This window comes from Glycine max, chromosome 3 (genome assembly GCF_000004515.6).
Source record: "Glycine max cultivar Williams 82 chromosome 3, Glycine_max_v4.0, whole genome shotgun sequence".
Taxonomy (NCBI): Eukaryota; Viridiplantae; Streptophyta; class Magnoliopsida; order Fabales; family Fabaceae; genus Glycine; species Glycine max.
Genome location: NC_016090.4, coordinates 46,574,768 through 46,587,607, shown reverse-complemented (window position 1 = coordinate 46,587,607; position 12,840 = coordinate 46,574,768). Strand labels below are relative to the sequence as shown.

Sequence of the window (12,840 nt, the reverse complement as noted above, 5' to 3'; positions counted from 1 at the left end):
AATCAGAATTATTAAGACAATACTAGGAACACCTGAGCAAAATGGTGTTGTAGAAAGGATGAATAGAACCTTGAACAAGAGAGCGGGGTGTTTGTGGATCCAATCTGGCTTGCCTAAAACATTCTGGGCAGAAGCAATAAACACAACAACATATCTCATCAATAGAGGACCATCAGTTCCTTTGAATTATCAGCTTCCCAAAGAAGTATGGTCAGGAAAGAAGGTAAAACTTTCACATTTGAGAATTTTTGGGGGTGTTTCATATATACTGATAAGCTTTAATAGTAGAGATAAATTGGATCCGAAGGCGAGGAAGTGTTATTTTATTGATTACGGATCTGACATGTATGGCTACAGGTTTTGGGATGACTAAAACAAGTAAGTTATCAAAAGTAAGAATGTCACTTTTAATGAAAACTTATTTTATAAGGACAAATTTTCTTATGCTGAAAACAACTACCCAAATAAAGATCCCTCGAGTGAATGGGTCTAACTCTATTTAAACTTCGTCTTTGATCCCTCAACAAACTTAGTTTAAACGAGTTGCATTAAGATTACAACATAATATAAACTAAATCACTACACTCTGTCCCTAGACATATAGTTTTCTAGTCTGCTCTATCAAGTTCTAAGGTTTTAAAATACATCCCAATACTAAAAATCCTAACTTTACATACAAATGGGTGATCAAGCCACAAGCATGCAAAAAATAAGTATAGATAGAAGTAATGAACACATAAGGGAATGAAATATTTGAAGAGTACAAGTATTATACCACACTCCAATGCCTACTCACTTATACTATTTTCCCCCCATTTATATATATTTACTACGTCTATACTGAATACGGTAGTAAAAAAAAAATTAAGAATACAGCGTCAAAGATAAAGCACCAATAAGGGATCTATTTTTCTCTCTTTCATATCGAACATCCAACCAGACACATCCAAAGTTCCAGATTTAGCAAAGCATGGGAACTCCACGAACCACAATAAGGGAATGGCACTAGAAGTAGAAACAGAACAATAACCCGATTTATGAATTAATCAAACGAATCATTGAAGGCGTAACCCTATGAATATGATGATTGCTTTCCCTAGAGGTTGCTGTGGACAAAATGGTACATGATCAAAACGTTCTCTTTCATAGGATACATGTGGCATATAGGTAAGGGGAAATATAGGAATAGGCGATACCTTAATTCTTCATATTTTTTTTTCCTTCAGTATCATGCCACACTATGTCTTGCAACCCTGATGAGAATATTTTGTAGAACTGCATATAAACCAAAGATAGGGTAGCATTCAAGAAGTTTTTATTTGTTAAGAGAAAACAAACAGAAAAAGTAGAACTTAAGGGTTCAACCAGAGAAAAGTGATAGGAAAAAGGCTTTGCAAAAGATCTAAGTCGAGCAGTAGTAAGAATCCCAAATGAATTAAATCTGGGTTGCAGATTTCCTGATATGACTCTTGTATTTCTGGATCAAAAGCAAAGACAAGGAATTTTCACATGCCTTATGAAACTCTAATGTATCACCCCCTGTCTTTCGCAGCTCCACCATATGCACGGATGGCGCCACTTCAAAAACCTGAAGCCAAAGACAATCAATTCCAGGCAAGGTCCCATTGGAAAGACACCAACAAAATTCTATTCCATCATGTCTTCTTTTGACAATGTCAATTTTCAATAAAAGATTCCAATTTACATACATATGCATGAAATTTATGTTCTACGTTTTATTTAGATATTATAGAGTCAAGATCCTATGGTTAGGCAAAAGTCCTTGCCTCGAGACAATGCATTAATTGAATCCATCAAGTTGATCAAATAATTGTTGCAAAAAGTGTCAAGCATTCAAATCTCCTGTTTGTCATATAAATTCCATTCACTTGTAAGCTAGATTCGAGTCCTGTCAAGTATGTCAAACCTTAAATGACCAATATCTCTGAAATTAGATGCCTTAGGTAAATAAAATTGGAATTATTCACAACCAATTTGTGGTCTTGTGACTGTGGATTCAGATATTTTATCCCATTTGCTGGTCCCATTTCCTATTTCCTTAATTGAATGTTGACAACTCATCAAAATGAAATAAGCTATTGCCACTTTAAGAGAGAGAATCAATTTTTGTATTGAGGTGCCATTATTTAATTAGAGACAAGAAAAAAGGGATAGAAAAATTATCATGTGACCATGAAAAAAAAAAAGCCTATTATCCTAAGCAAATATCTCAGTACCTCAGTAGCCACTGAAAGGTGACCCTTCCTCCCACTCTTGTCACCTTGCAACTTCATCTGCAGTATTTAAATCTTTGTAAGTTACAATACTCTACCCTCTACAGCAGTACAAAGTAGGTCACAACAGGAAATAAACAATACATACCAATGTGCAATGCATAGTAAAATTGAAGAGATACATTGTTACCTTATAATTTCGCTTGTATACATTAAAGCCCAGTGGCTTGGCTGCTTCCTCGATTTTAAACATAATTTCATTTGCAGGGCACTGTGAAGTAAAACTTGTTTCTTGCTTTACTTGACCCTACAGTATTGAGTTGACATAAAACAGAGACACCAGGCATCAACCAGAAGTAATAAATATAAATATCAACATTTTATTGTCCACTTGACAAAATGAACAAATTACTAGCTTAAATTTGAATCTGATTAAAAATTATTGATCCAAATATTATAGTCCACAAATTATTGCAGGTGGTAAGTCAATATCCACGGGAGTTGACGACTTGCGATATAACCAAAAACATTTAAAAAAAAAAAAAAAACTAAGAAGTGCATGAAAACGTTAACCTGGTCAAAGCACAGGATCATTTTCACATACCGTTTGCTTCTCAAACAAACTGTCAAGATTGAAACTTTGTGACCTACAAATGAGCTCAAAAGCATTCATGGAGACGGGTTTCTCTTTTCTCTCTGTCACTAGATTTTCCTATAAATCAAAGTGAATGAATAAACAACAGAATTTCCTGCAACTGATGAAAGAAGTTGAATACAAATATTGCCTAAAAATCAGTACATTAGACTCATTGAAAGCAACGACTACATCATCTACATTTAGATCCTCTTCCTCAGTGAAGGATGTTGGCTTGTATCCTTTTTTGAACCATTCATCTTCTAAGAGCTCAGGAATTTTTATCCTCTGCAAAAAAAAAAAGATCTTGAAGTGTAAATCACCGGATTAAAAGTATAACAAATAGCAACAAACAGAATTCGAAAAATACAATAGTAAGGCCCAATAGGAATTAGCAAGTAGAAATGGTCAACAATTCAAGCAAACATTCAAAACACACCGTTAGAGGGTTTGGGTCAAGAATGTGTTTTAGCAATTTCTTTGCCTGTGGCGAAAACCATGATGGACAAGAGAATTCTGCCCTGCCAATCTGAAATATAATTGTATTTACAGATTTTCACTTCCATAAAAATTGATGAAAAACGCAACTTTTTGTTTTCATGGGTAATGATAATCTAAAATAACTCACTTTTTTGTACAGAGCCATATGAGTTGGTTCATCAAAAGGCAAGTACCCAGCCATAAGTACAAAGAGAATGACTCCACAAGACCAAATATCAGATGTAGAACCAACATAACCTCTATCATTAAGCACCTGATTCAAATGGCACACAAAGCACCATTTATTGCAAGTTTGAGGGACTAAAGACTAATGTAGTTTACAATGTCATTCACCATGTCAAGGCTAGGACCTAAAGTAGGTACCTCAGGAGCAACATAATTTGGGGTTCCACATGCAGTGTGGAGCAGTTCATCCTCCTGCATTATGTAAGAATTTGAAAAATGTGATTCCCAAAGTTATATGCAAATGAATCGCCCCTAGAGTAGATAACTCAAGTGAAAAAGTAAGATCAGACATTTCCATAGCAACAAAGAGCTTTGTAACAAAAATAGTTGTCTTAATATCAAAACTTGAAAACTTAAAAATGAAATACCATCTAAGATACTATCCAAAATCAAGTCTAGATGACTATGAAATTAACCTTGTAACACTATGTTAAGTTAATTAATTAACCTTGTAACACTATGTTAAGTTAATTAGCTGCAAGCAAATATGATCTAAAACGAATCATGAGATGTATGTATATTCAAAGAGAAACAAACTATCATTTATGGGTTGTCTGATACTCCCGAATAATTTTAGTGAGATGCCATAATGATTAAAGAATTTTTTTTTTATATCAGCTAAATTTTAACCTTAGGCAACTGCACAGTGTCTAAATCAAAAATCAAATAACATGAAACCTGTAACAATCCAGCATGGCTGGAATCATCTTACTTTCTGTGAGTATGTACTCAAACCAAAATCTGAAACTTTAAGGACACCATTTGAGTCTAGAAGATTCTCAGGCTGCAAAATACATTGAAGATGACTATAAAATAATGAAACCTGATTAGCCTATCAATCAAATTTAAAAGTTATGGTGCTGGGGAGAAAAGATTAAGGAAGTTGAAAGACCTTCAAATCTCTGTGATACACGCCTCTACTATGGCAGTAATCAACAGCATTAATAAGCTGTTGGAAATAATTTCTTGCTTCATCTTCTTTAAGTCTTCCATTTGCAGCCTATAAATCAAAGAAGCAATCCAAGAATTGTATGTACTCAGATGCAAGATTGTCTGTGTAGAATATTGATAAAACTAAATAAAAAGACTAATATGTAGTGTAAGAGGAATATATTTTATGTGTGTAATAAAAAGGTAAATCAGACTTACAATTTTGTCAAATAGTTCTCCCCCATCAACAAACTCCAGAACAATGTAAATCTTTGTTTTGCTTGCCAACACCTATCCTTTAATAGAGGACATATATTGACTGAATATAGTGAATGCAACGGATTCAAAGAATAATAAATCATTAGTTACATTATATCCATAATTTGTCGCTGATATATAATCTAGGCTTATTTTAATATAATGATGACTTCACTTAGGCATGCATTTATTATACCCATGGTAACAAAATCTAGATATACTTAACTTACTCGCTAAACCGAGTATACTTTAGAGAAGCAGGATCCTATGATATATATCTTTAGGATTAGGAGAAGAGAAGACGGATACTTCACAGACATACTATCGTGTGTCACTCTGTCATAGAAAGGAATAAATAAAAAAAATCACCTCAATCTTCTATTCTTATACATACTTTCTACAATATTTTTTTATAACTCAAATTTTCTTGTTATTTCTTCTTTTCTATTACATCAACCTAACTTTCACTTTTCCCCTTTTGTTATCTCTGTGATGTTTATGAGGTATATGTATGTGTTCTTGATTTATATGGATCTAACAGTTTTCGTATCATATTGTCCAAATCCATATGCTGATTTGACCCTGTGTTTGGTTTAACGGAAGACTGAATTGGTGTTAATAAAGGAGACTTGTTTGGTTTGGATATGGATAGGGGATGACAAAAAAATAATAATAATTATATACTGTTCTACCCTTATAAATAATAATGAAAGAAATACAAGTCAAACAATATCTTAGAAGAGTTATGTTGTAGTATTTTACTTTCTTTTCTATTTTATTTTTACTTTATTTTTTAATCTTTATTTCTCATCACATTATATTGCACATTAATTACTTCTTTTTCTCCTTCTTTATCTTTCTTTTCTTTTCACTCATAAATCTCAAAAGTAGAATGTGCATTCAACATTTTTCATCATGGGATAATTAGTTTCTACCATCTAAAAATTATAAATTAATTATTTTTCTCTTCAAATTTTCCCAATATGAGGAAGGATTCAAATAAAAAAGGAAGAGATTTTTAGTTCCTTCATTTTCCCTTCCTTCCTCCAATTTTTTAACTCATTAAACAAGCCAAAACTAAAATAAATCTTCTCCCCCTTTTTATTTTCCTCTCATTGAACCCACTGAAAACTGAAAAAAAAAATTAAGCTTATTAAATGCATGGTAACTAAATATTAACTAGTTCAACATTATAGTAATATAGTATATAATTATTATACAAGTAATCTATATGTTTACACAATTTTATTTTATTTTTTGTGTATAAGGGTAGCAATAAGGTTTGAATCAAGATCCTGTATAAACTATCCCAAATGTTCACCACTAAACCAACTTTAATGGTCTTATTTTTTCACCACATTTTGTTTAGGTAAATTTGATTGGTCTTACCATAAGAAAAATATGAGCCCATTCCCTTTTTAGCAACGTCTATATAAAATTTATTAAATAACAGCGTAATAAAAAAATAGTTGCGCAAAGGAGATTTAACTCAGTAAATTATCTAATATTGTCTTAAATTTTTATAAATAAAAAAATCAATTAATAACATTTCTTATAACTATATTGTGATATCCACATATTGACATCACTCGAAAGTAACTTACTTCACATGCCAACATTTTTAAAATTAATTTGATTATCAAATAAGTAAAAGTTGTTTCAGTATCCATAAATCATTATTCATCATAAAATTATGTTTTAAAAGGTTTAATTATTCTCCATGCCCATAAAATTTTACTAAATTCTCAATTAGATTCTTAAACTTTTATCTTTCCTTCAATTGGGTCCGAGATTTGTATTTTTTAATTAGGTTCAAGTGTTCATCAGCTACCCAACATAGATCCAATTAAAACATAAATATAAGTTTAAGTATCTAATTGACAAAAAAAAAAAACTTCAGGAATTTATTTAAAAATGACAAATAATTCATAGACCAAATTAAAAAATATCAGCATTTACATACTACTATTCTTACCTTTTCAAATCAGTATTCTCACTACTTCAAAACTTGGTATTCTTAGCTTCTTCAACCAATTTAGAATCTGGGGATGAAAATACTGACATGCAGAGTTTTATAATTTTTTAATTAAATACCTGAACTATTTATATATATATATATATATTCAAGGGCCTAATTAAAAATTTGGTAAAAGTTTAAGATAGGTGAAGTATTTATTTTACTTGTAGAAATAAAAAATAAATAACAAAAGATTTATAATAACATATATATATTTTTCAATCAATAGAATTATTTCCATTAATCTTGATAATTAAACTTATTTTAAAGAAGATTCATTAATAAATTATAAATAAATTTGACATCATATTTTAATTCAAAATCTTAAAATTTAAAGTTTTCTCTTCATTCATATCGTATTTATTTTTTACATTTCTATTCAATATGAGACTTCACTTAATCCAATAATAAAAAAGTTATGACTAGGTGTAATTAAGCAAAAGTTTAGTGAGGAAGGCACATGGTTTGGTACCTCAAGTATTCTAACAACGTTGGGGTGATTGATTAACTTCATGGTTGATATTTCTTTCATGAGCTGTTCCATCATGTTGAGGCGGAGGACATGTTTACGGTCGAGGATTTTGATGGCGACATAGTTACCGTTCTGGACGTTCCTGGCGAACTTCACCTTGGCAAAGCTTCCCTCTCCAATTGTTTTTCCCAACTCGTATTTACCAACCAGGATACGCCCTTTCGCTACCTTCATGCTGCTCATTTTTGGACCTTGCTCTTATCCCTTTTGTTTAGTTACTTACTTATACTTGAAATTAATTAATCATTATTAGGAGGAAGGAACCCAGATATGTATGGAAAAAAAGGTGAGAAGATTGATGCTGCCTGCAGTATATAGGTCCCACAAACTCTCTCTCACTTTAATTTCGTGTCCTTCTTCATTGCTTTCCAAATGCCCAAAACAAAATACACACAAATTCATCTACATTTTTTTTCTTTTGTCTCACTTGCCATTTGAAATTGAATTATCCATCAATTTTCCTTTCAATGATATTAGGCTAAATGTGTTAACTAAACAGTTTAATGTGTATATATTGATATTCTGATCTAATTTGACAAATTATTATTTAAATTATTTTAGAATAACTATTTTAAAAATTAATAAATTTATTATACATAAATTGTAATTGAGCGATTGTATAATTTTTTTACAAAATAGGTACATGATCATTTTTCCTTAACTACTCTAATTAATGATTTACGTTTTCAATGGTCATTTTGTCAACTTCTTTTTTAAATTCAAAGACCAATTTGATTGATTATTACAATTTTGAAAACTAAATTAATTTATAAATTATAATTTTAGAATTTTTTTCACTATTTTATTAATCTGAGAGACCAAATTGGCCAACTATTGCATTTTGAAGACTAAATTGACGATTCGCTGTAGTCTATTAAATATAAATTACCATAAAGAAAATATAAAATATTATTCTTTTATTTATTTATTTATAACTTCTTTTATTGATTGTTTTTCGTCATTAAATTTGGAAATAAATTATCCATAAATCAAATTTAACAATTTTAGTTTTTATTAAAAAAATTATCATGATTAGGTTTGGGATAAATTATAGATTGCCGTGTGTAGTGTACACATTCGCCCTCTTTCGTCAATAATGCACATATTTTGTTGTCAAACTCCGAAATAATATTTCCGTGGTTAGAATTATTGAGCGGACTATAATTGAGTTCGAGAGGAGGATAAAAAGATAAGAGTGTCCCACAATAATACTTTATATGGTAAGAATTTAGACTTAATCTTATTTTTAGTCCAAACAATTTTATGATTATGTAATTCTGATGTCTCAAAAAAATTTATTATACATTTAGAATATAAGCCTAAATATTTTTCTGTAACAAGTTTGTAATAAATAAATATATTTTAATATATGAATATACTATAATTAAAATTTGTAATAAATAAATATTTTTAACTTATAAATTATATTTTATATTTAAAATAAACAAATTATATTGTAAAATAAGGTTATTTTTTATCATGGATAATTTATTTCAAAATTTTTAAAATCAAATTTAAAATAAGGATAAATATGATAAATTGAAAGAGATAAACAATTGTGAAATTTAAATATATGAATGAAGATAAAAAAAAAAAAGCATAAATTGAGATGGTCGAGAAAGATTTTAAAAAAATAATGTATATAATAACACAGGTAAATGGAAACACTCTTATTCAAGAAAATTAAACATCATAGTTTTTAACAAACTTTATGATTGTTAATTTCTTAGCGAGTTAATCTTTATATCCAATAAAAGTAAGTATATTGTGTCTTCAATATAATACAAATATACAATTTTTCTTAAAAAAACTATTTTATTTTATTTATTTCGTGTTGATAATCAGTAATCACATCTAAAAATAAAAACTGTTTAGGATAAGGCGAAAGTTTACAATTCAGAAAAAAAAGGCCAAAGTTTACAAAAATTGGAAAGCACAATTATGGGTCAAATTGGAATAAGAAGGCCTGCGCGTTGATTAGCACTGTAAAGAATTATGGACCTAATTCAGATTTAGCCTTTGGGCTATACAGCGCGGACTGTTTCACATGACAAGGCTGTGCTTCAACTTTGATCCAAAAATGGCTGGATTGCACTTTTTAACCAAAAAGGTAGTAATTTTTTAAAAAAATATCTTAATGGGGGTAGATTTTGAAAAAAAGTTTAATAAAGTTTTTCATACCTAAAAAATAGGTCATTTTCATATTATTACTTAACATTCATTTTCTTTAAACCAAGTATCTGAAAAAAAATTATGTTTCGTTTTACTACTTGTGATTAGTCCCCTTCTGTTAAGTGATGATGTGACACACAAAGTGTCACATTATCGTGTCTTATCATTGACACGTCAGCATCACATGATCACCTTCTTCCCCTTCTTCTCCTTCCCTTCTTCCCCTTCTCCAATAGAAACCACCACCACCGTGCCATCACAGTTGACAACGCCGTGCCACCACCGCAGCATTCAACCAAGTGAGGAAGCCAAAAAAAATAACAGTGTCGAATTTGGGCATAGAGTGAGGAATCAAGCAACAATGAAATATTGAGCAAAAGAAAGAAAGGCTAAAAATAGTGCACCACTCCTAAGCTAGTAAGGTTTCCACTTTCCCTATTTCTACTCTCCATTGTCTTCGTCTTTCTAGAAAAGAAAAAAACAATTCACACTTTCATAGTGCCAAAGATTCTCTTTTGCAAATTTCACTTCACACATCCATCCATCCATCCATGTCTTAAACTATGCTTCACATATCAAGCAAAGTCTATTCCAACTCGTGCAACCCCATGGACGAAGATCGGTGATCTGGTGGAGTAGATCGTTGCATGAGATTTATTACATGAACTAGAAAGCGAAACTAGAAGTAGAAGAAGGTACTTGGTAGTTTGTTCTTTTCAATGTTTGATTTTGGATGTGGAAATAATGTCCTACAAGGATGGTAGCAAAAACAGAAACGAAAATGGAATCACTATGAATAACGAGAAGTATGTCCGTTACATGCCTAAGCAGGTTGAAGCCCTAGAAAGGTTCTATCACGATTGCCCCAAATCTAGCTCCATTCGCCGCCAGCAACTCATTCGCAAGTGCCCTATTCTCTCCAACATTGAGCCCAAACAAATCAAGCTCTGGTTCCAAAATAGAAGATACCTACCCTAAGGGGAGAAGGAGTTGGATGGCGTGGTGGTGGCGATGGATGATGGTGGTGGTGGTTTCTGTCGAAGAAGGGGAAGAAGGAAAATGGAAAGAAGGTGATGATGTGGCATTGAGGTGTCAATGACAAGGCGCGATGACATGACACTCTATCTTCCACGTCATTACTTAACAGAAAAAAATTAACGTCAGTAGAATGAAACGGAAAATTCTTTCAAGTACTTGATTGGAAGAAAATGTTAGATACTAATCTAAAAATGACATATTTTTTAGGTATGAAAAATTTAATTAAACCTTAAAAAATAATACTAATTTAAGGGTAAATCTTAAAAGCAACCACCACTTTGTACACAAAAATGATAAATTTTATAGTGATTTCTAATAAAATTGGTGAGAGTAAATTATCAATTTGATCTTTGAAATTGTGCTTAAACTAATAAAATTAGTGAAATTATATAATATAACATCAAGTATTAAGAAATTCTTTAAATTAGTCCTTTAACATTGATAAAATCTATCAATATAAGTTGATTACTCTAAAGAAGAAGAGAAAAAAAATACTAGTAATATTTTAGAAATAAATGAATTATTTATTGGAATTGTTGACATCAATCTGCCCCGGTGAAAAGCATCTCTATCTCAGAGTGAGACGGAACCAATTCCCCCACCTAAGTAAATAAATACTATTAACAGCTTTAATCAATCCCCAGATACGTTGAAACCCCATTTTATTTTATGCGTTTTAAACTCTCATAACTTAATTAAGAACGAACAAACTAACATAGCAGTTTGACATCGTGGGCCGCTTGCACTCATAGCATCCCTGCATTCGTGTTGTTATTTGCCGCCCTTGTCTCCTCTTCTCACCAACCAGCCTACTTAATCCTATTCCACACAAGGCAAGGCAACTTCCCCTTTCATTACCAAATCAAAAATGACCTTTTGCTAATTCATTTCTCTTCTGTTTCAGGATGGTATCAAATGAGACTGAGGGAGAGGGAGGCTACAACAAGAAAAGTAGTAGGTGGATAGCAACAAAGTCATCTTCATGTTTGTTTATTTTATTCTCGTCCTTGTTGATAAGCATAGCAGGAGGTTCCATGCTTGGATTCTGGCTACACAAATACCATCCATCAAATACCCAACTCTGGATGGTACCTTTTGGCTTCCTTCTCTTCCTTACCCCTCTCTTTATCTGCCTCTCCGTAATCATTCCTGACCTCTGTGTTCCCAGAACCAGAATCGACCAAGACCAAGCTTTTAAGATACAGGATCATCCTCTTACTTTGCCATCTATACAATAGAATATGCTTGTTTGTTTTAAACTACTTCTCTGGTTTCTTTCTCCTGCATTTTAAGAGGAGTGTAATTTAACTCCATGTTTTCTTCTTTTCACTTGTGCAATATTGGAAGCACAATCTGGTTTCTTCCATGTTTAAGAGGAGTTTGTATACATACAACAGTTCAAAATGATACTTGCTGGATGCTCCACACTTGAAAGCTCTCTTCACATATTCATCAAAATGAGTTTCAGTAATCTTTTATGGATTAATTGAAGGACAGCACAATCATTTTCCAGAATTTGTTTACTTTATTCCATTTCGGGTTTACAACTAAACTAGAAGTATCAGATATCTCAGAACATGACCGGGGTAGTAGATATCTGGGACAAAATTTTCCAGTATTATATTATTGTGATTAAAATAAGGTCATTTATGTGATTTGGAAGCTGCATGGGAAAGCAGTGTGCAGGAGTAGGCTAGTCACAGATGTTCCCTTCCCCAGATTCTACAATCCAATTGGAATTGACTAGGCCACATATGGGGTCAGTCATGTAAGCTAACCGTAGCTTTCAAGAAAAAGCATTTTTCCAACACCGTCCCTTGATCCTCTAGTATTAGTTTTCCAAGAGATGACGTCGATTTCCAATAATACAACCATTTGAAAAACCAAATATCTATGACTTCCAAGTAACTAAGAGCCACCGCAATTCATTCAAAAGGCCTATTTCAATACAAATTTTGGAAAAATCCTTTTAAGTTTTTTTTTTTTTTTCTGTAGACTTAAGTTATTAAATAGTTGAGAATTTGTTCATCTCGAGCCATAGAAATTATGTGGAATTTTATCTCTCTTAACAGAGTATTTCTTCTCAAGTCATTCATTCCATAAAAGAGTTCGTTGAACAGTCGTTTTCTATCCACAAAAGACGTGGTGTTTAGAATTTTCTCTGTCGCCCTATGCTTAACACCTGGTGTTTAGAGGGTCAACTACAGAAGGTGAGTCCAAACAATTCATTTAGCGATTTATTCGAACACAGGACACCAACCAAAATTAGCATGTTTCATAATTAATTGAATTCTGCAAA

At 31.7% G+C, this 12,840-nt stretch overlaps 1 protein-coding gene across 3 annotated transcripts; it reads right to left on the bottom strand.

Moving 5' to 3' along the window:
* Positions 1-701: 701 nt before the first annotated feature.
* LOC100777218 (CBL-interacting serine/threonine-protein kinase 9) lies at positions 702-7,670 on the bottom strand. Of its 3 annotated transcripts, XM_006577290.3 has the most exons (14): positions 7,272-7,664; positions 4,744-4,815; positions 4,487-4,594; positions 4,307-4,378; positions 3,733-3,786; positions 3,497-3,622; positions 3,308-3,397; positions 3,034-3,156; positions 2,839-2,946; positions 2,425-2,541; positions 2,238-2,294; positions 1,514-1,588; positions 1,197-1,275; positions 702-1,106 (listed from the first exon to the last, which is right to left on the bottom strand). In XM_006577290.3, exons 1-13 carry the CDS (start codon positions 7,512-7,514, stop codon positions 1,198-1,200), a joined length of 1,323 nt encoding a protein of 440 aa, XP_006577353.1. In that variant the 5' UTR covers positions 7,515-7,664; the 3' UTR covers positions 702-1,106; position 1,197. The 3 variants fall into 3 exon arrangements, with proteins under 3 accessions (XP_006577353.1, XP_014629544.1, XP_014629545.1); XM_014774058.3 differs by lacking the exon at positions 3,308-3,397 and having other exon boundaries at positions 7,272-7,668; XM_014774059.3 differs by lacking the exons at positions 702-1,106; positions 1,197-1,275; positions 1,514-1,588 and adding an exon at positions 1,622-1,909 and having other exon boundaries at positions 7,272-7,670.
* Positions 7,671-12,840: the final 5,170 nt, after the last annotated feature.